The sequence below is a fragment of the Amyelois transitella genome, chromosome 21, assembly GCF_032362555.1.
Source record: "Amyelois transitella isolate CPQ chromosome 21, ilAmyTran1.1, whole genome shotgun sequence".
In the NCBI taxonomy this organism is placed as follows: domain Eukaryota; kingdom Metazoa; phylum Arthropoda; class Insecta; order Lepidoptera; family Pyralidae; genus Amyelois; species Amyelois transitella.
In genome coordinates, this window is record NC_083524.1 from 1,370,530 (window position 1) to 1,394,507 (window position 23,978).

Genomic DNA, 23,978 nt, shown 5'->3' on the forward strand with positions numbered 1-23,978 from the left:
AAGAACAATAATCGCACTGCCCTTAGAACGCTTTACCAATAAAATCGAATCAAATGACGAATGTAAGTCTTGTCTTGCAAAACGTCATAGCCTTGAGCGCAAGAAGAAAGAAAGGACTTAAACGCAACATTTCAAATCGTACATAGCTCATAAACTAAATACATACATACATAAAGTCACGTCTATATCCCTGGAGGGGTAGACAGAGGCGACACTCTTGAAAAGACTGACAGGCCACGTTCAGCTTTTTGGCTTGATGATAGAATTGAGATTCAAATAGTGACAGGTTGTGCTCATCGCCTAAAAGAATCCCAAGTTTATAAGCCTTTCCTTTAGTTGCCTCTTACGACATCCATGCAAAAGAGAAGGAGTGGTCCTATTATTTTTTTTATAGGTGCCGGGAACCACGCGGCACTTCACTTAAGGTCTTACCTCAAATTAATACCTTAAAACTGATAAAATATATCACGTCTTATGCTTTACGGTGTAGACAGAGCGAACAGTCACGGAATGATTTAAAGGCCGCGTTTAGCTGGAAATATGGAGTTTTTTAAAAGTCACTTTGTTTCAACTTCTGTCCGTTAAGAATTGTCAATGAGTCGGAAAAGAATTTCGCACTTGAAAATAAATAGCAGTAGTAATTGAAAACGACTACAATTAGCTCTGAAATGGAACGTTCGCAAGGTGTGCTCCTCTTGTCTCTATGGGGATTCGAACCATCTCTTTCCCAAAACTAAGAAACCTATATGTCGAATTCCAAGATAGTCTATCATAATATTTGACGGTCTCTGATTTATCTATTATGTGTCAGTCAGTCGGTCAATCAAACGGTTTTTTTATTTTACATTAACGTAACCGGCCAAGTGCGTGTCGGGCCACGCGTATTGTAGTGTTCCGTAGTTGCGAAAGCCAACATTGACTGCCCTTTTTAAAATAATTACTTTTATTTATTAATTCTTTATGTAACAATTACAATTTGTAAAGTGCAATAATTTTATTTTGAACAAAAAATTCCGTTTGTAATTTTTTTTTTCATCAAATTTATTATGTGTCTCTGTGGACAAAAAAAAATTTAAATTTAGAATATTTTTAAAACTGGGTCTAATCGCTAGTGAATAATAAACCTAAATACTTAAACTTGTCAAGTTGTAGCGTCACAAATTTACAAGTTCCTACTTAGTATTTATGTAGCAAGTATTTGAATGTTCATAAAGGAACGAATGTTATTGACGCAAGAGGAACACACCAACTGGCATCAGTATACGCTGAGAGCAGCTCTTTTCAAATTAAGCATGAAGCTAATTGTTCCCTGAACGTGATGCCATCAGGACTTAAAACTTGAAGTTTTATCAGTCTGTCTCCAAATTACATTGCTAGGTGGCTTTTTAAGCATCACCTTTTTTTCTAATAAAATCCATCTTTTTCATACGTACATACATACATAAAATCACGCCTCTTTCCCGGAGGGGTAGGCAGAGACTACCTCTTTCCAATTGCCACGATCTCTGCATATTTCCTTCGCTTCATCTACATTCATAACTCTCTTCATGCAAGCTCGGCGGTTTCGGGTACTTTTGACCTGACCCTTTACCAGGACGTCCTTAATTTGATCAAGATACGTTCACTTTTTATAAATTCTTTATAACCCATACATACATAAAGTCACATCTATATCCCTTGCGGGGTAGACAGATCCAATAGTCTTGAAAAGACTGATAGGCCACAGTCAGCTGTTTGGCATAATTATAAAATTGAGATTCAAATAGTGACAGATTGCTAGCTATCGCCTAAAAGAAGAATTCCAAGTTAATAAGCCTTAGTCGCCTTTGACAACATCCATGGGAAAGATATGGAGTGGTCCTAATCTTCTTTCTATTGGTTACACGGCTACCCTTGACCATATTAGGAACCTTTATGTAAACTTTAAAATCGAGAGTTTGTTTTGCGTTTAAATGTCAGCCAATCAGTCTTCTATTTTATTTATATTTATACAGACAAATAATACTCAGGTCGATTAGAAGAAGTTCTTTTTACATCATGACTTGACCAGGGATTGAACCTGGGACTTGCGTTTCAGAGACAAAATAATTACAACTGAGTCAGCACGGCCGGCAAATGTAAGTAAATGTTGAGCTTTCTTTAGAATTTCTTTCATTAATTAGGTACCAGAAAAAAACTCCACATACATACATACATATAATCACGTCTATATCCCTTGCGGGGTAGACAGAGCCAACAGTCTAAAGACTGATAGGCCTCGTTCAGCTATTTGGCTTTAAGATAGAATTGAGATTCAAATAGTGACAGGTTGCTAGCCCATCGCCTAAAAGAAGAATCCCAAGTTTATAAGCCAACCCTTTAGTCGCCTTTTACAACATCCATGGGAGAGAGATGGAGTGGTCCTATTCTTTTTTCTATTGGTGCCGGGAACCACACGGCACTCAAAAAACTCCACATGGATTTCAAACTCAGCGGATCCGAATCCGTACTAGCGGATTAATCAGCTGTGAATATCCGCATCGGAACGGATAGCTCAATTGAATCGTTTGGACACTGGCTCAATTTTAACATACATACTTACATACATATAGTCACGTCTATAGACAAGACAATGACAGGCCACGTTCAGCTGTTTGGCTATATGATGGAATTGAGATTCAAATCGTGACAGGTTGCTAGCCCATCGCCTAAGATAAGAATTGCAAGTTAATAAGCTTGTCCCTTAGTCGCCTCTTACGACATCCGCAGGAAATGAGATGGAGTGGCCCTATTCTTTTTTAATATTGGTGCCGGGAACCATTACTTAGAAGACTCTTTTTCCAATATTTCAAACAGGATCAAAATCCGTCCACAACTTTCCGATATTAGCGAAGAGAACCTTCTTATTTTCTCTAAAATTCCCACGGGAACGAAGTTCCGAGCTATAGTCTAGTCTTTAATATGCACTTAATATATTCAGGACATTTCACGTTTCATTTCAGAAATGCATTTTAATAACTTAATGCAGTCATATTATCTGGAGGAAATATGACGGTTGAGACGTTATATTTCGATCGTAAAGATGCGTTTTCTCATAAACTAGATGTTAACTTGAATTCGCTATATTTACGCTTTATAAAGAACTTTTGTAAAAAGAGAACCTCCTCCAATCGATAACCTCTTTTTCCGAAGTCGGTAAAATGTCTCAAAACTTTCCCTTAGTGTCCATAAACACTTTCTTGAAAACCGCATCAAAATCGTGTCAGAGAAACGCGAGGTAATCGCGAATATTGCGAATAAACATACAAACAAACAGGTTAAACTGAGAACCATCTTTATTTGAAGGCTTTAAAAAAAGATTTTTTTTTTGGCAATTTGACAATAATTCCAATCTATAAATACAGGGTTAATTTTTAGAGTTTCGTACGTAAAATGTAAAAGCAGTTCCTATTACTAAGCCTCCAATGACTGTGTGTCTGTCCGTCCTAATTGAGATCCAAAACTTCAAATAGTGTCAGGTAGCTAGCCCGTCGCTTAAAAGAAGAATCCTAAGTTATTAGCTTTTCCCTGTCGCCTTTTACGACTTCCATGGGATAGATGGGAATGGTCCCATCCTAAAATGTCAAGAACCACACGGCAGACATCATTTTAGTGAATACGTTACACAATTCCGGAGCACAATTTCCGCGTGCTATAACCGAATCATAATTTTGTTTAGCTCTCCTTGTATTTAAAATATGCGAAGTCTGAGGCACTAAGGCTATATTTTCCTTCAATATACTCGTATTACCTAGACCCGTTTCCCTGAGGTAACATAGGAATGGGAACATCGTTAAACTCTATCGATAAATAAAATGTTAATATTCGTATTGAAAAATATTTTTAATGTAGACGATGTGCACTTGTTAACGATTTCGATTTGAGAGATCTTTATTTGGAAACTGACGTCCGGTGAAAATGCTGCAGTGCAGTTTGGTCCGCCGCTTCTTTTACACATGTGCTTTGGATGCGGTTGTAGTTATAATTAGATTTGAGTGATACCTTGTATCCAATTTTGAAAAAAAAAAAAAAAACTATTCTAATGAAAGTATGTAAAAGTTATATTTAAAAAAATTTAAGTAATTTCCAGACGAACGTTCCTACATATATTAAATTGGGACTGTCGTGGTGAAAGGTCAGGTCAAGAGTAATCAGGACTACGAGCCTACAAGAAAAGATTGATGTATTAAATTATGTGAAATAACATAAACATAAATAAACGGTATTAATATTATTCATAAAAAAAATCTGTTGAAAATACCATAAATAAAATTGTCGATATCGATATTTTGCCAGAACTACGGCCTTTGTAAGGCAATATCCCTATTTACGGCACTATTAAGGTGACGTGTCGCTTGCATTTGGGTCGATTATGTGATGGTTTGTAATAACGTTAGAAATTAATAAAATAACAACATACATACTTAAAATCACGCCTCTTTCCCGGAGGGGTAGGCAGAGACTACCTCATTCCACTTGCCACGATCTCTGCATACTTCCTTCGCTTCATCCACATTCATAACCTCTCTTCATGCAAGCTCGGCGGTTTCGGGTACTTTTGACATGACCCTTTACCTTTTTTTTATTACTATTAATTCGACGGCCTCTGTGGCGCAGCGGTAGTACCTACGCTTGTCTGTGACACCGGAGGTCCCGGGTTCGAATCCCGGCCAGGGCATGATGAGAAAAATAACTTTTTTTGATTGGCCTGGATCTTAGATGTTTATCTATATAAGTATTTATTGTAAAATATAGTATCGTTGGGTTAGTATCTCGTAACACAAGTCTCGAACTTCGAGGCTAATTCAATCTGTGTAATTTGTCCCGTATAAATGTATTTATTTATATTTATTTAACTATACAAGGTGTGTCAAGTCGAACATACAAACGTATACATACAAATATTCCTATCTTTATCTGCGATCTGACTAAAAAATTTGATTGCGTGGATCATGGAACTCTTCTGCTTAAGCTGCTTGCTAATTAAACTAATTAAGTTATACCTAAGTAAAAGATTACTGCACAGAATGTTTGTAAAATTTTACATAAAACCTCCTTACATATCATTGGCCAGTTAGAAAAATTGAATATGTTTTCATAATGGAACCTAATGAAAACAATTCAAAATTGTATTAGTACGCAATAGTTCACGAGTGAATGTTTTTATATTTAATAGTAACTAAGTACAAATATTGTTAAATTCAGTGCAAACTTCTTAGTTTCAAGTATGTAAAGTAAAGTTTATTTATCCCGACTTATTTTTACCTTTTTTTTTAAGTGACAAACCAATTCATAAGTTCATCGATAAATAATAACAGACGTAAGAATAGGTGACAATTCTAATGTCAAAAATTAAAAACTTAGGCCAAATTATATCCGACTTGATTTTTGAGGCTGGCAATAACGTAAAAGTACATGCGAAAATGCAAAGCATACATACGTATAATCATGTCTCTATCCCTTGCGGGTAGACAGAGCCAACAATCTTGAAAAGACTGATAGGCCACGTTCAGCTATTTGGCTTTAAGATAGAATTGAGATTCAAATAGTGACAGGTTGCGGGCCCATCGCCTAAAAGAAGAATCCCAAGGTTTTAAGCCTACCCCTTAGTCTTTTACGATATCCATAGGATAGAGATGGAGCGGTCTTATTCTTTTTTTTATTGGTGCCGGGAACCACACGGTGCAAAGGATACCACACAGTACCAATGATTTCCCGACAAAGCGAAACCATAGTATGCGGGTTCGCCCTCATTTAGGACACATTGGGAATCTGTCCATTCATTTCAAACAGAAATTTTAGTTTCCAATTGTCATTTGGGTGTTTCATTTTACCTTTAGTCGATTTATTCAGTTGGAGTACTAAAATCAGTAATGGTAAAGGATATCTTAAAAGGCGAATAATGGATAAGCTTATTAACTTGGGATTCATCTTTTAGGCGACGGGCTAGCAACCTGTCACTATTTGAATCTCAATTCTATCATTAAGCCAAACGGATGAACGTGTCCTATTAGTCTTTTCAAGATTGTTAGATCCGTCATGTTACCTACGAAAAATCTTGGGTTGGCGTTTTTACTTGTAGGCACTGACTCAAGTTTTATCATAATATTACAATAAATTAATGCTGACGCGTTAATTATGTTTGATGACAACTGAACACAATAATTATTCAGACTAATTTAGTATGATGTTTCCGATTTTGTGGATTGCTTGCAAGTGGAAAACTGTTGTCTCTGCCTACCCCTCCGGGAATGAGGTGTGATTTATGTATATATTGTAATAAATTTTACTTTCACAAAGTAAGACTATTTCATTGTTTTGTACAAAAAAGAAACAAGCATGAACCCTTTTTGTGACGAAAGTTTCTTCATTTGACGAGATGTCTTAATAAGTAGTGATATATTCTGTCAATAGATGGCGTAGAAGACTGTTTATTAACAGGAATTTATTACACTAAATTTCTAGTTTGTTTTATAAATTAATATTTGTTTGATTTGCATATTTAAGTGCACTAAATAATTAAGCTATAAAATTAGAAAAGTATTTTATTAAATATTTTTTTTTCAATATTAATTATAGAGATGATCTGACACGTAGCGACATCTATTAGCACAGTTGAGAACTCTTTAGTTGTTAATATCTATAAAAGATGGCGCTAGGGGTTCTACATTTTATTTTAATTTAACCGTGTCTGTAATAATTCTTATATGTATTGTTAATGAATTCTTCTGTAGGAAACTCAGACCACATATGTTATGTTATCCAAATAAATTACCACATACACAAAAACACGCCTCTTTCCCGGAATGGTAGACAGAGTATGCATGCATAGGTACTCTGTCTACACTGCAGTGGTCGTCCTTGCATACTTCATTCACTTCATCCACATTTATAACTATGTCTATACATACTCGTACCCTATCCATGTATCCATTATCAGAAACAATCAGATTACTTATTACGAATATACATATATAGTTACATTTATATTCCTTGCAGGGTAGACAGTACCAACAGACTTGAAGAGACTGATAGGACAAGTTCAGCTTTTTGGCTTAATGATAGTATTGAGACTAAAAACTTTAGTCGCCTTTTACGACATCAATGGAAAGAGATGGAATGGTCCTATTCTTTTTGGTTTTGGTGTCGGGAACCACACGGCACATCTAGCAATAATACCTATTCTCTTTATGAGTTTGGGGGACATTTAAAAACATATACTTAATCACGTCTTTATCCCTTGCGGGTAGACAGAGCCAACAATCTTGAAAAGACTGATAGGCCACGTTCAGCTATTTGGCTTTAAGATAGAATTGAGATTCAAATAGTGACAGGTTGCGGGCCCATCGCCTAAAAGAAGAATCCCAAGGTTTTAAGCCTACCCCTTAGTCTTTTACGATATCCATAGGATAGAGATGGAGCGGTCTTATTCTTTTTTTTATTGGTGCCGGGAACCACACGGTGCAAAGGATACCACACAGTACCAATGATTTCCCGACAAAGCGAAACCATAGTATGCGGGTTCGCCCTCATTTAGGACACATTGGGAATCTGTCCATTCATTTCAAACAGAAATTTTAGTTTCCAATTGTCATTTGGGTGTTTCATTTTACCTTTAGTCGATTTATTCAGTTGGAGTACTAAAATCAGTAATGGTAAAGGATATCTTAAAAGGCGAATAATGGATAAGCTTATTAACTTGGGATTCATCTTTTAGGCGACGGGCTAGCAACCTGTCACTATTTGAATCTCAATTCTATCATTAAGCCAAACGGATGAACGTGTCCTATTAGTCTTTTCAAGATTGTTAGATCCGTCATGTTACCTACGAAAAATCTTGGGTTGGCGTTTTTACTTGTAGGCACTGACTCAAGTTTTATCATAATATTACAATAAATTAATGCTGACGCGTTAATTATGTTTGATGACAACTGAACACAATAATTATTCAGACTAATTTAGTATGATGTTTCCGATTTTGTGGATTGCTTGCAAGTGGAAAACTGTTGTCTCTGCCTACCCCTCCGGGAATGAGGTGTGATTTATGTATATATTGTAATAAATTTTACTTTCACAAAGTAAGACTATTTCATTGTTTTGTACAAAAAAGAAACAAGCATGAACCCTTTTTGTGACGAAAGTTTCTTCATTTGACGAGATGTCTTAATAAGTAGTGATATATTCTGTCAATAGATGGCGTAGAAGACTGTTTATTAACAGGAATTTATTACACTAAATTTCTAGTTTGTTTTATAAATTAATATTTGTTTGATTTGCATATTTAAGTGCACTAAATAATTAAGCTATAAAATTAGAAAAGTATTTTATTAAATATTTTTTTTTCAATATTAATTATAGAGATGATCTGACACGTAGCGACATCTATTAGCACAGTTGAGAACTCTTTAGTTGTTAATATCTATAAAAGATGGCGCTAGGGGTTCTACATTTTATTTTAATTTAACCGTGTCTGTAATAATTCTTATATGTATTGTTAATGAATTCTTCTGTAGGAAACTCAGACCACATATGTTATGTTATCCAAATAAATTACCACATACACAAAAACACGCCTCTTTCCCGGAATGGTAGACAGAGTATGCATGCATAGGTACTCTGTCTACACTGCAGTGGTCGTCCTTGCATACTTCATTCACTTCATCCACATTTATAACTATGTCTATACATACTCGTACCCTATCCATGTATCCATTATCAGAAACAATCAGATTACTTATTACGAATATACATATATAGTTACATTTATATTCCTTGCAGGGTAGACAGTACCAACAGACTTGAAGAGACTGATAGGACAAGTTCAGCTTTTTGGCTTAATGATAGTATTGAGACTAAAAACTTTAGTCGCCTTTTACGACATCAATGGAAAGAGATGGAATGGTCCTATTCTTTTTGGTTTTGGTGTCGGGAACCACACGGCACATCTAGCAATAATACCTATTCTCTTTATGAGTTTGGGGGACATTTAAAAACATATACTTAATCACGTCTTTATCCCTTGCGGGGTAGACAGTGCCAACAGTCTTGAAAATACTGAACGGAATCATTTTGTTGATAAGCTTAATGATGGAATTAAAAATCAAATAATACTGACAATTACGCTAGCCCATCTTCTAAAAGAAGAATCCCAAGTGTATTAGCCTTTCCCAAGTTTATTAGAACTTGCATTAGATGATTATCCATTCTATTCCCTAAATCACCTTATACGACATCCAAAAAGCTGGAGTGGTCTTATTTTAAATTGCCGGGAACCACACGGTACGGCAAGACAACATATTAGGAATTTAAATAGAACTTCATGATATAGGGATAGGGGGAGTATCAGGGGGTGGGGTATTAAGATACGCGGGGTGAGGGGGTGCATGTGAATGATTGTTCTCATCGGCTACAGAGTTGATGCCGAATACTCTAAAGTCTAGTGATGCGACACACATCATTTGCACGATGTTATCGATACCTATGACATCGATAAGAAGAAAAGACTTATGGTAAACTAGCTGTTGCCCGCGACGTCGAATCCCGTAAAAGTTCACTCAAAATTTCGCCCCTTTGTATTTTTTCTATTTTAATAAATAATTTTTGTGTACTTAATTTTGAAGTTGCACCCACCCTAATAATTAACGCGTAAATAGTTAACGCGTGATGCAAGTACAAATATACAGACAGATATTAAAAAAAAATTGAATTTTTGGCGTCTGTATCTATATCTATTTTTTTTCCTAATATCCTTCAAGTACAGACATCATTGGACAGTTACTATTATATTCTAAGTATGGAATGGATTTGTGTGTAAATGAATTTTATCGACAATCGATATATTTTATCGTCCAGCATACAAGAAGTTCATCACTTCAGACAATATAGTTAATCGCAACACTGAGCTGTAGCTATTTTGATGCACTTTTGCTGCAATTTTCGCGTGTGCGCTATTTAGTGCCGTGTGGTTCCCGGCACGAACAAAAAAATAATTCAACCACTCCATCTCTTTCCAATGGATGTCGTTAAAAGCGACCAAGGGATGACTTTAAACTGGAGATTCTTCTTTTAGGCGATGGGCTAGCAACCTGCCACTATTTGAATCTCAAATCCATCATAAAGCCATACAGCTGAACGTGGCCTATCAGCCTTTTCGAAACTGTTGGCTCTGCCTACCCCGTAATGGATAAAAATGTATGTGTGTTCGCCTGCGATTCCGCCTGCGCGTAATTTCTCATAATATCCATTCCCGTGAAATTTTCACAAATAATTTCTTCAGCTATTGGCTTCTTATGTCATAATAAGAATCCTATTTATATAAAAAAATGCGAAAGTTTGTCCGTATGTGGGGATGTCTGTTAGTTACTCTTTCTCTCAAAATCTGCTGGACTGATTTTGATGAAATTTGGTACCCGGATAGAATATAATCTGAAATAACACAATCTGTACTTTTTATCCCGAAATTCCACGGCAACAAACCCCGGGGCTCAGCTATTATAACATAAATTATGTCGGTCGTGCCTTTACATACAAATATATAGTCACGTCTATATCTCTTGCGGGTAGACCGAGCTTCTTCATCCACCACATTCAGAGGAGTTTGTGAGTATGTCAGTATGGATGTTGGTAACTCTTTTACGCAAAAACCACTGAAACGATTACGATGAAATTTGGTATGTATCCAATAGTAAGTAATAATAACATGTAGGCTTATACTTTTTATCCCGGAGTTCCCGCGGGATTGATAGGGTTTCTATGCGGACGAAGTCGCTAGCGGCCTCTAGTTTACATACATACATATGGTCACGTCTATATCCCTTGCGGGGTAGACAGAGCCGACAGTCTTGAAAGACTGAATGGCCACGTTCAGTTATTTGGCTTAAGGATAGAATTGAGATTCAACTAGTGACAGGTTGCTGGCCCATCGCCTAAAAAAGAATCCCAAGTTTGTAAGCCTATCTTTACCTTAGTCCCTTTTTTGTATTGGTGCCGGGAACCACACGGCACTAGTTTACAATAAAAACAATTCCTGAAATAGTTTTAATATCACCAAAACAACAATAAATTTAATTGCATTGTGTGCTGGCCAACATATACGCATTCCAGTTTTAACGATGTCACCCTTGGCATTTTTCAAATTACACCGCGGAAATTAAATTTTACGCTTTTGGGTTCGACGTGTACAAATATACATATATGGTCACGTCTATATCCCTTGTGGGGCAGACAGAGCCAACAGTCTTGAAAACAGTCATCCTAGAGGGCTTAATGATGCCCAAAATAACTTACCACGCGGACGAAGTCGCGGGCACAGCTAGTTTCCTAATAAGTCTACAAACTTGTGGTTCTCGTTATTTACCAGTAACGTATAAAGCACAATATATCTCTACAGTGCCGTGTGGATCTGGGCACCAATAGAAAAAATAATAGGACCACTCCATCTCATCTCGTTCCCATGGATGTCGTAAAAGGCGACAATAAGGATAGGCTTATTAACTTGGGACTCTTCTTTTAGGCGATGGGCTTACAACCTGTCACTATTTGAATCTCAATTCCATAATAAAGCCAAACAGCTAAACGTGGCCTATCAGTCTTTTTAAGATCGTTGGCTCTGTCTACCTTGCAAGGGATATAGACGTGATCATATGTATGTACGTACATCTCTGTATACGCCGACCTTTACATTAACAGCGATACATTATAAATAAGCGAACAAAACATAAAAGTATCACATAAATAATTCAAAACAATGATTGTCATAGTACTACTTCTAATTTCTGCCTGTCCAGCATATAGTTTTCCTCATATAACTATATTTGGTGATGTGTTTTTGAATAAGGAGTTTTTCACAAACACCTTACCATGGATAGTGGACAACATAGGTGGTGATCTGAGCATACAATTCTATATGTTGGGCAGCGGTAGACATACTATACCGCAAATGTGTGCGTTGGAACAATTAGTTCACAATGCGTTTTTGCAAGCTCAATACTTGAAGTGCGAAGCGGAGGGTAAAGTTTAATTTTTAAATGAGTACATTTCAATTTTGTGCCGTGTGGTTCCCGGTGCCAATATAAAAAGGAATATGTCCACTCCATCTCTTACCCATGGATGTCGTAAAAGGCGACTAAGGAATAGGCTTATAAAATTGCGATCCTTTTTTTAGGCGATGGGCTAGCAACCCGTCACTATTAGAATCTCAATTCTATCTTAAAGCCAAATAGCTGAACGTGGCCTATCAGTCTTTACAAGACTGTTAGCTCTGTCTACCCCGTAAGGGATATAGACGTGACTATATGTATGTATGTATAAAAGTCTAATTAAACTCTTAACAGTACGTATGTTATTCCTATCCAGGCCACCCAAACTCCTACTGCCTCTGCGAAGCGGGCATCGACAGTGAGAATTTCAAGCATTGCGTTCGAGGCGGCGGCAGTTTAGCGAGCCAAGCTAACGCTCAATACGCTCGCTTGAAACTCGACGCACTTCCATTAGTCGAAGTCGGTTACAAAGACACCGTTTTCGAAGTAGCCGACAGCTGGTATCTCAAGAAAATTTGCACGTTGTACCTGGAAGACCTGCCTTTGGGCTGTGTCAAACCGTTCTCGTGTAACTCCACTGAAATTTGGAATTCTAGACCTGGTATCGCTCAGATGGACAGGGAATGCAAAATGCTGGATTGTTCTGAATCGGGAACTACAACACAATGGTATCCAAACTAATATATGTATAACTAGCTGTTGCCCGCGACTTCGTCCGCGTTAATTTCGAGTTGAATCTTGATCATACAGTCAGATACAGACAGACAGACAAAAATGTAAAAAAAAAAATCTCTATCCGTTTCAAAATATTAAATGTACAGACAAAATATTTTTATCGTTTTATTATATGTAGTATTTTGATTTTCAGTTTTTTTTTTTAATAAAATATTCAAACAACACAAAAAAAAATATTTTTAATAAAAAATATCTGGTTTTTGTTGGGGCTCGAACTTAGACCGCCAACTTCACAGTCTCACGCGCCAACCACTGGACCATCGAGGCCGTTGCGGTGGTGTCTAAATTAAAGTAGACTACATACATACATACATATGGTCACGTCTATATCCCTTGCGGGGTAGACAGAGCCAACAGGCTCGAAAAGACTGTATGTCCACGTTCAGCTATTTGGCTTAATGATAGAATTAAGATTCAAATAGTGATAGGCTGCTCGCCCATCGCCTAAAAAAGAATTCCAAGTTTGTAAGCCTATCCCTTAGTCGCCTTTTACGACATCTATGGGAAAGAGATGGAGTAGTCCTTTTCTTTTTTTGTATTGGTGCCAGGACCCACATGGTTTAAAGTACTAAAGTAGACTAACAAACCAAAAATCTTTTTACGTGAGAATTACGCATGTTATGTTCGGCAAAACCAAAATATTACTTATATTTATATGTTATAGACATTATGCTGTCGTACAATGATAAATGACTTAAAATTTTAAATTTCGTAACTAATTTGCAGGCAAACTCATGCCTTGGGTTCATTCAAATGCCGATAACTTTTTTTAGTGAACCGATTTTGATGAAACACTTTAAATGTTTTTCTGAGTTAAAACAAAGCAATTGGTGAAAGTTTGAAGTAAATCGGTTCAGTACTTTCGGAGATAATCGTGATCATACATACAGACAGACAGACAAGAAATTAAAAAAAAAAATTGTTTTCTGTTATTCATTTTAAGTGTCCCTCTACCAATTTCAGTCAAAAATACAAAATGTACAGACAAAATATTTTTACTGTTTTATTATATGTATAGATAAATGCGAATGTTATTTTATACAAGGTATCACTTATTGATGTTACGTTAATAAGTGATACCTTGTATCCAATTTTGGAAATAAATCTATTCTATTCCATTTAATAAAAACTCGTCCAGTGTATACTAGCATATATCGTTCAAAAGTAGTTTTACGTTTTTAATAAAAAAAGCTTTAAATTTTTTTCTTCTCTATATCTACTTCTCGTGTACAGATATTTCGCGTCTTTAAGGAAAATGGTAGCATTTTTATGGTAATACGTATCGATAATGTAGTATTGCGTCCCGAATGCAAATTGACAGCTCAAACGACATCATTCGGTGAAAAATCAATATAACGTAAGTATACCTATATGAGCTTGCATGAAGAGAGTTATGAATGTGGATGATGCGAAGGAAGTATGCAGAGATCGTGGCAAGTGGAAAGATGTAGTCTTTTTCTATCCCTCCGGGAAAGAGGCATGATTTTATGTATGTATGTATGTATGTATATGAGGATCGTGGCAAGTGGAATTTCATAGTCTCTGCCTATCCCAATGGGAAACAGGTGTGATGGTATGTATGTATGTATAATGTATATGAGTGATAAATCTTAAGAATAAAAAATCGAATTGGGACGGTAGGTTTTTCATTTTAATGCCGTGTGTTTCCCGGTACCAATAAAAAAAAGAATAGGATCATTCCGTCTCATTCCCATGGATGTCGTTATAGGCGACTAAGGGATAGGCTTTTAAACTTGAGATTCTTCTTTTAGGCGATGGGCTAGCAACCTGTCACTATTTGAATCTCAATTCTATCATTGAGCCTAACTGCTGAACGTGGCCTTTTAGTCTTTCAAGACTGCTGGCTCTGTCTACGCCGCAAGGGATATAGACGTGACTATATGTATGTATGGATCATGATCACCCCAGGCTCCGCCTCAGAAAGTTTAGGATATAACCTGGACTACCGTCAGAAGGAGGAAGACAAATCTATGTGTGTGTATATATGTAATCGTATCTTGATCAAATTAAGGACGTCCTGGTAAAGGGTCAGGTAAAAAGTACCCGAAACCGCCGAGCTTGCATGAAGAGAGTTACGAATGTGGATGAAGCGAAGGAAGTATACAGAGATCGTGGCAAGTGGAAAGAGGTAGTCTCTGCCTACCCCTCCGGGAAAGAAGCGTGATTTTATGTATGTATGTATGTAATCCCACACGCATCTAAAGCAAATACCATTCCTACAGGACTCAATAATACGGCGCCTAGCATCCGTCTGCTCCTGATTTATATTTCGCATTAAATCTGGGGAAAGCCAGTAAGACCACTGTAACTTTGAAGTTCATCAAATAAATTTTTAACTTGAGCGTGGATGAGATAATAGGAAAAGTTATGCGAATTTTTTTAGGTCTGCCTATCAACTCAGGGCGGAAAATATATTTTTTGTATGTATGTTTGTAACGCGTTAACTTTCGAACCGTTTGTCTGATGTTGATGAATGTGTGTGGATCTGTCAATAGAATTTTTAATTTCTTAGGGCATCGCAAAAGCCTTAGATGCGTGTATGTTTACATACAAACAAACACATAGATTTGTCTTCCTCCTCCTGCCGTTAGTCCAGGTGACATCCTAAACTTTCTAACTAAGCGGAGCCTGGGGTGTTCATGATCCATACATACATACATACATATAGTCACGTTTACATCCCTTGCGAGTTTAGACAGAGTCAGTAGTCTTGAAAAGACTGATAGCCCACGTTCAGCTATCAGACTGAATGATTGAATTGAGATTCAAATAGTGATGTCTCACTGCCTAAAATAAGAATCCCAAGTTCATAAGTCGCCTTTTACGACATCCATGGGAACTAGATGGAGTGGTCCTATTCTTTTTTTATTGATACCTTTATCGTTGCAAATTTTTCATTACATATAACTTGTAATGATAAATTTAAATGTCTGTAGTCCTCACTTTTAGTTGTACATCTTAGAAGTTTGCTATCTGAATCATTAATGTAATTTAGTACTGAACCCCTCTTTTGGTATGATTTATCGATGGCTTCCAAAAAATATCACCCATTTACTTTATATATATAGCGTGGATATCCTGATGTTTTCCATTGAAGAAATAATACGTCTGCAGAACGAAAATATGGCAGACTTAAATAAAGTCAAACTATTTTCGATTATTTTTTACATGTAAATTTATGCCGTGTGGTTTCCGGCACCAATATGAAAAAGAAAAGACTAAAGGCGACTAAAGGAAAACATTGTGAGGAAACCTGCACATTCGGGCAACTAACCACCTCTACATATAAATTACTAGCTGTGCCCGCAACTTCGTTAACTACATAGTTATTTTGGGCATCATTGAAACCCTCAAGGATGAATAATTTTCCCCGTTTTTTTTTACATTTTCCATTATTTCTTTGCTCCTTATATTTGCAGCGTGATGTAATAAAGCCTAAAGCCTTCCTCGATAAATGGTTTATTCGACGCAAAAATAATTTTACAATTCGAACCAGTAGTTCCTGAGATTAGCGCGTTCAAACAAACAAACTCTTTAGCTTTATAATATTAGTATAGACTAGCTTCCCCCCGCGACTCCGTCCGCGCGGATGTCGGTCATCGCGTGGATGGTTTATTTCTCCATTTTGAGTAACTCTGACAATGACATCTTATAAATATCTATTGGACCCAATTACGGCTAGGCCTATAATAATTAAGGAGATCCCTCTATTGAGCTACTGCTGTTGAGTTCGCATTCTGTAGTAAGTAGTCCGGTCAATTTAGAGCAAAAAATAATAATGAAGCTACATTAATTCCCATCAAGCTAAAAATGAGTATAATTGTTTAAAACACAATCAAAAGCATTATTTCAAAATTCCCGTTTATTAATTCCCGTGATTCCCATGGTCAAAGGTAAAAAAAATGGTTTTTTCACGATTTTCTTCAAAACGGTAAGTTTTATCGGAAAATTACCTTAGACATAGATTGTAGATCATAAAGTTATATATAAAAAGGAATCAATATTTTTTTTCAATAAAGCTTCCGTTTCTGAGATATAACGATGCAAAAAGTTGCAAGCGTCATAATATGCATAAGCAAGCACGTCTCGTATATACTCTGTGTAGCAGTAATATAAGTAAAAATATTGCTCTGTCGGTAATTTTAACTTGAATTCAAAATATAAAATATACATAAGTATAATGAAACGCAGTCCCTTCATTTATACTGTAGTGAAACCTTGAGACAACATCTGTCTCTCTGTTTAATTGTGTACGTGGCTAGGGTCGTATACCTGCTTTATCTCAGAATGCTCAACACATGAAATACCGTTAGTCTCTAATAATTGTAGTCTTTGCGGGGATACCGTTGACGGCTATGGACACCACGGCCTCCCATGCCCTAGGAGTGCCGGCCGTTTAGGGCGCCATACCGCCCTAAATAATATAATCCTCCGTGCTCTTGCCACCATCCATGTTCCAGCCATTCTGGAACCAAACGGTCTGGCTCGGGATGATGCCAAGAGACCGGATGGTATGACTTTGGTACCCTGGAGATTGGGGCGGCCTTTGGTGTGGGATGCTTCTTGTTTCGACGCACTTGCGCCGTCTCATCTTCAGGTTACTAAATCTAAGGCCGGTTCTGCTTCAAATGAGGCAAAAAACCTCAAAAGGCGCAAATATGTAGGTATCGGTAATACCTATACTTTTGAACCTTTTGGGGTAGAAACTCTGGGACCGTAGGCCTATCTGCCCATCAGCTTTTCTGACAATTGTCGAAAAAGCTGATTGAGGTATCTTGACCGGAGGGATGGAAATTATCTGGCTCAGAGAATCAGCATTGCCATTCAAATAAGCAATGCTGCCTGCCTTCTGGGCACACTCCCTCATGTTGATACTATGCAGGGACTGTACAATTTATAAATTAAATTTTAGTTTGTAGTCATCTTTTTTCTTTCTTTTTGTAAGTAGTTTAAGTTTAAATTTGATTTAATTGTAATCTCTATTATTGTCCTAAGATGATTTTCTTCACTTAGGGTTATTCTAATTTTTTTAAATAATAAATGCGAAAGTTTGTCTTGTTTGTTTTTCAAGTTTAATAATAAAAATGTTTAAAAAACGCGCTAATCGTACACTACCTACCTCAGAGGTGGCGTGGAAACGTGTGCATATTATGACGCTTGCAACTTTTGGCATCGCTATATCTCAGAAACGGTAGCTTTATTGAAAAAAAATATTGATACCTTTTTTATAGATAACTTTATGATCTACAATTAATGTCTGAGGTAATTTTCCGATTTGAAAAACTTAACGTTTTGAAGAAAATCGCGAAACACCCATTTTTTACCTTTGACCTTGGGTACCTAATTTTTTTTCCTCAAACCGGAATCATGGGGAATTTTGAAATAATGCTTTTGATTGTGTTTTTAACAATTATACTCATTTTCAGCTTGATGGGAATTAATGTAGCTTCGAATGTCTAGATTGACTGGACTAAAGTTTTTTTTTCATAGTAATTAGTAGCGGCCCGCGTATGCCGCAAACGGTTCAAGCTAAATCCGACTTTCGGCGCTAAAAGTTACGGCGCTGAATCCACTGCGGGTAACGTTGTGTTCGCGGTTCTACAGAACAACGTCTATGGATAAACTGAAAAATTAAGAATTTTTTTTTCTTCGTATTTTTCCAGGATAAAAAGTATCCTATTTTATGCCCAGGATAATAAGGTATAATTATACCAAGTTTCATCAAAATCGAACCGTTAGTTTTCACGTGATGCCTGAACATACAGACAGACAGACAAAAATTTTTTTAAATATATACTTATTTGTGTTTGGTATCGATCCAGTAACACCCCCTGCTATTTATTTTTTCAATATTTTCAATGTACAGAATTGACCCTTCTACAGATTTATTATATGTATAGATATAGATATAGATTGGTAGTGGTATTATATCAGTAGCAAAAAGGCCTTTGTGGTGCAGCGGTAATGTGCTTGTCTGTGATACAATACAGAAGGGCCATGGTTCGCATCTCGGCCCCCGGAATGATGGAAAATTCTTTTTTTTTATTGACCTGGGTCTTTTCTTTAACTAGCATTTATTGAAAAATATAATATCGTTGAGTTCGTATCTGATAATACAAGTCTGTAGTACATGTAAACATACATGTATATAATTCAAATATATAATTGTTATTGGAATTTCCAAATTTCCTCAGTATTTATTAAAACTGATTTACCGGTTGACGTTGAATAAATTACTTAAAACTAAGCTTAGTAAATATAGGAGAAGCGAATACAAACTGCACTGCAGTATTTTCTTCAATAATCACGGTATAATAAGGATATATATATATATATATATATATATACATATATATATGTATGTATATGTATATATGTATATATATATATATATGTATATGTATATATATATATATATATTTAATACTCAATGCGTCGCCTAAATATGTCGGTGAAAGTGGAATATGACGTGATTGAAATAAAATCACATTGTTATTGGATATCTGAGCGATTTTGTATTGGTTTAGCGTTTAGAAGGGTGCCGAGTAAAGTTTCAAGATACACTGGTTTATTTGTTGAAATTGAATGAACCATTTAAAGATGAGCCCCATTCAAATGTTACCGTTTTATTTCAGTGGCAATAAATGTTTCAACTTTTGTTTTTTATTTTTATGGATATACTAGAGTTTTATTCGATTCTTTGACTAGGTTTGGAACTATTCACTTCTTCCTCCTGGCTTTAGTCTCGGTTGCATCCTCACCACTCTGGAGAGGAGCCCGGGGTATGCCTTTGACCATGGATCCTAGATTGGGTGAGTCAGCTTTTTAAACTAAGCGACTACCGTCTGACTTTTGCAGTGTTTGCAGGGTTAAGCCGAAAAGGATCTATCATGGTTTTACTTCCAGTTGCCAGAATGCGCAGGTTTCCTCACGATGTCTTTCCTCACTCTAGGGGCATCGGTAAGCATTCAAACTAATGTACATAACTTTGAAAATAGTCACTGGTTCATGACTGCGGTGGGATTGGAACCAGTACCATTTTGCACCACACGCATTTTAACCGGGCATCTTAACAATTCGACCACTGACGCTCACCGAGTTTTGCAATTTTTCTCTCTCATTATGTTTAGTATGGTATAAGTCGAGAAGTTCTGATAAAAGATCAAGTAAAAAGTACCTCAGAGCTTGCATGAAGACAGTTATGAATGTGAATGAAGTGAAAGAAGTATGCAGGGATCGTGGCATGTAAATAAAATAGGATCTGCCTACCGCTCTGTGAAAGAGGCGTTATGAATGTGTCAGTAAAGCAGCGTCATTTGAAATCAGCTAATAAATATATTACCTAGGAATTTTATTAACTGTCGGATCTTTTTATGTTCCGGTGACATAGATAGAGAAAACTCTTTATTGCACCATAAGAGTAAAACATACGAAACAGCACAAAACAGATAGAGGCGGTACAAAGGTGAATTTATCGCTAATGCAATCTCTTCCAGTCAACCTTTGGGTGGAAGGAAACCAAACAGGATATTCTTATATAAAAATCTCTCTGACTTGAAATTTGGCATATAGCCTTTTGTGGCCAAGGGGTGCACTATCAGAGGAATTCCAAAATTTCCGGCGGGAATGGTAATTAACGGTAATTTAAATTTTACGCAGACCTACGACCGTCCTTTAGGTCTTGAGTAAGTTAGCAAATGAAAGTTCCGTGTGGTTCTCAGCACTTTTGAATAGTATTCCCTATTATATTCATGAATGTCGCCAAAGACGACCGAGGGACAGGCTTATGAACCTCGGATTCTTCTTTTAGGGCTAGCAAACTGTCACTACTAGAATCTAAATACCATCATGAACGTGGCCTTTCAGTCATTGAGGGACTGTTGGCTCTGTCTACCCCGTAAAAGTGACGGAAACGCGTCACGTCAGCGTTAAATGGCATCCACTGCGGGCAGCCGGTATTAACTAATTCGCGATTAGCTCCAGGGAATGATATGTCTGACACACAGGCCCTCAGATCAGTCAACATTTGTCTATTTGAGTTTATAACTATGATTTTAACAGACAAACTAAATTTTAGATTAGATTTATGTAATATCTCTCTCTCTTTCTCTTCAATCATTTTTGATTATCATATGGTCAGCATCAGAATTGCATCTGGAACGTAGATCTTCCAGCGGCTCTGTCCAGCACTTCACTAACTACCTTAGCAATTTTGCTAAAGAGTCCTTCATTTGATCGGTCTATCTCGTTGGTGAAAGACCGCGCGAAATCTTGACTTCGGTGTTTCAAACCGCCATCAGTTTTTCGATGTTATCACCATCCATGCGGACTGTGTGGCCGTAAAATGCATTGCTGGCATATATGGCGCATTCTTGAGCAAAACTTTAATATAATTTCCATTGTTTTATTCAGTCGTATGAAACTTTAATTCTTCAAGACTGTTGGTTCTGTCTACCCCGCAAGGGTAATAGACGTGACTATATGAATGAATGAAAGATTTGTTTGAAATAACTCAACGTACACAAGCTTCTCAAATACATAACATAAACTAAATAAAATAGAACTTAAGCAAGCATCTGCTTTTCTAAGCAGGTGTGCGCCGCAGCAATTCAAAAAGGTCTTAAGCTCAGCGGATTTCTTTGCTCGGGATAAGCAAAGCACTGGTTTTCAGCTATAACCCGGTTGACCGACTCGGTATTTCCACGCAACTACTAAGTACTAAGAATCAACAGCACAGCTTTACGTACGTACAATCCTGTGTCAGTTACATATAAATATTCATACATACATATGGTCACGTGTATATCCCTTGCGGGGTAGACAGAGCCAACGGTCTTGAAAAGACTGAATGGCCACGTTCAGCTATTTGGCTTAACGATAGAATTGAGATTCAAATAGTGACAGGTTGCTAGCCCATCGCCTAAAAATAATCCCAAGTTTGTAAGCCTATCCCTTAGTCGCCTTTTACGACATCCATGGGAAAGAGATGGAGTGGTCCTATTCTTTTTTGTATTGGTGCCGGGAACCACACGACACCACACATAAATATTCATATTTGTGCATATTATACGTTATATAAATAAACAGTAAATAGAAAATCACACATGCTAATAATGAACTTACTCTATGAACAATTGTGACGTAAAGTATTAATTTAAATAATTGTGAAATACAAATATTATTATTATTATTATACTAGCTGTTACCCGCGACTTCGTCTGCGTAAATTTCGAGTTGAATCTTAATCATTCAGTCAGATACAGACAGACAGACAAAAAATGTAAAAAAAAAAATATCTCAAAATAATATAACTCTATCCGTTTCAGTCAAAATATTAAATGTACGGACAAAATATATGTAGTATTTTGATTTCCAGTTTTTTTAAATAATATATACTCAAACAACACAAAACAAATATTTTTAATAAAAAAATATCCTGTTTTTGTTATGGCTCAAACTTGGACCGCCAACTTCACAGTCTCACGGGTTAACCACTGGACCATCGAGGCCATTGCGGTGATGTCGAAATTAAAGTAGACTACATACATATGGCCACGTCTATATCCCTTGCAGGGTAGACAGAGCCAACAGGCTTGAAAAGACTGAATGGCCACGTTCAGCTATTTGGCTTAATGATATCTAGAATTGAGATTCAAATAGTGACAGGTTGCTAGCCCATCGCCTAAAGAAAGAATCCCAATTTTGTCCCCTTAGTCGCCTTTTACGACATCCATGGGAAAGAGATGGAGTGGTCCTATTCTTTTATCATTGGTGCCGGGAACCACACGGCACCTGTTATCTCAGTTAGGCAGTTTGTTATCTCAGTTCTATCATAAAGCCGAACAGCTGAACGTGGCCTATCAGTCTTTTCAAGACTGTCTGGCTCTGTCTACCCCGCATGGGATATAGACGTGACCATATGTATGTATGTATGTACGAATGAGTGAATTCAACGTGCTGTGTGTCTCGTTAGCCACCACAAGCGCATTTCACGCTTTGTAATCACAGAGGCGGGCATTGCTAGACGTGCAATATTGTAATATCTAGAATATTCCGGTTCTTGTTACATTTAAATGCGAAACGGCTTGAAATGTCCGCCCTTTGATCGCACTTAGCGGCGAAGACTTACTGTAATACAATATACGGGGTAGACAGTATAGTATAAAGTCACTCTAAAAAGTTATGTTTAGCTGAATGACTTAAAAGTGTCAAGTTGTTAGCCTATTGCTTTAAAGAAGAATTTCAAGTTTAGTAACCTTTCCCTTAGTCGCCTTTTACGATTTTTTATGGAGTTGTCCTATTCTAAAGTATCGGGAACCACAAGGCAAGTTATAAGATAGTTTTTAAGGGTTCCCGGCACCAATACAAAAAAGAATAGGACCACTCCATCTCTCTCCCATGAATGTCGTAAAAAGCGACTAAGGGATAGGCTTATAAACTTGGGATTCTTCTTTTAGGCGATGGGCTAGCAACCTGTCACTATTTGAATCTCAATTCTATCATTAAACTAAATAGCTGAACGTGGCCATTTAGTCTTCAAGACTGTTGGCTCTGTCTACCCCGCATGGGATATGGCGTGACCATATGTATGTATGTATGTAAAAACATTATTTTTCTGCCATTATTCATGTTCACGCCCGCGCGACACCGTGTGGATTGCATGGATCAAATTCTATCATTTTATTTTTTGTTGAACGCCATTGAATTGATACTACTGATGCATGTGTTGGGGTTTAGTCGGATGAAAAGCTTTTTTTAAGGTTCTGTCATATCAACTAGCCCTAGACGAACGTATCTTGATCAAATCGGAGACGTTTTAAGTAAAAAGTCAGATCCAAAGAGAAACCCGTTATATGCGTGCAGAACCGCGGGCGATAGTAATAATATAATGTACACACACACACATACATACACATCATCACGTCCACATCCCTTGCGGGGTAGACAGAGCCTACAGTCTTGAAAAGACAGAAAGGCCACGTTCAGCTGTTTGGCTTAATGTTAGAATTGAGATTCAATTAGTGACAGGTTGCTAGCCCGTCGCCTAAAAGAAGAATCTCAAGTTTACAAGCCTATCCCTAAGTCGCCTTTAACGACATCCATGGGAAAGAAACGGAGTGGTCCTTATTTTTTATTGGTGCCGGGAACCACACGGCACACAGTCAT

The 23,978-nt window shown here is 36.9% G+C and overlaps 1 protein-coding gene across 1 annotated transcript; it reads left to right on the plus strand.

Annotated features, from left to right (window-relative positions):
- Positions 1–11,764: 11,764 nt before the first annotated feature.
- On the plus strand, positions 11,765–12,737 carry LOC106143258 (uncharacterized). The gene is made up of 2 exons (XM_013345301.1): positions 11,765–12,026; positions 12,373–12,737. Exons 1-2 carry the CDS (start codon positions 11,765–11,767, stop codon positions 12,735–12,737), a joined length of 627 nt encoding a protein of 208 aa, XP_013200755.1.
- Positions 12,738–23,978: the final 11,241 nt, after the last annotated feature.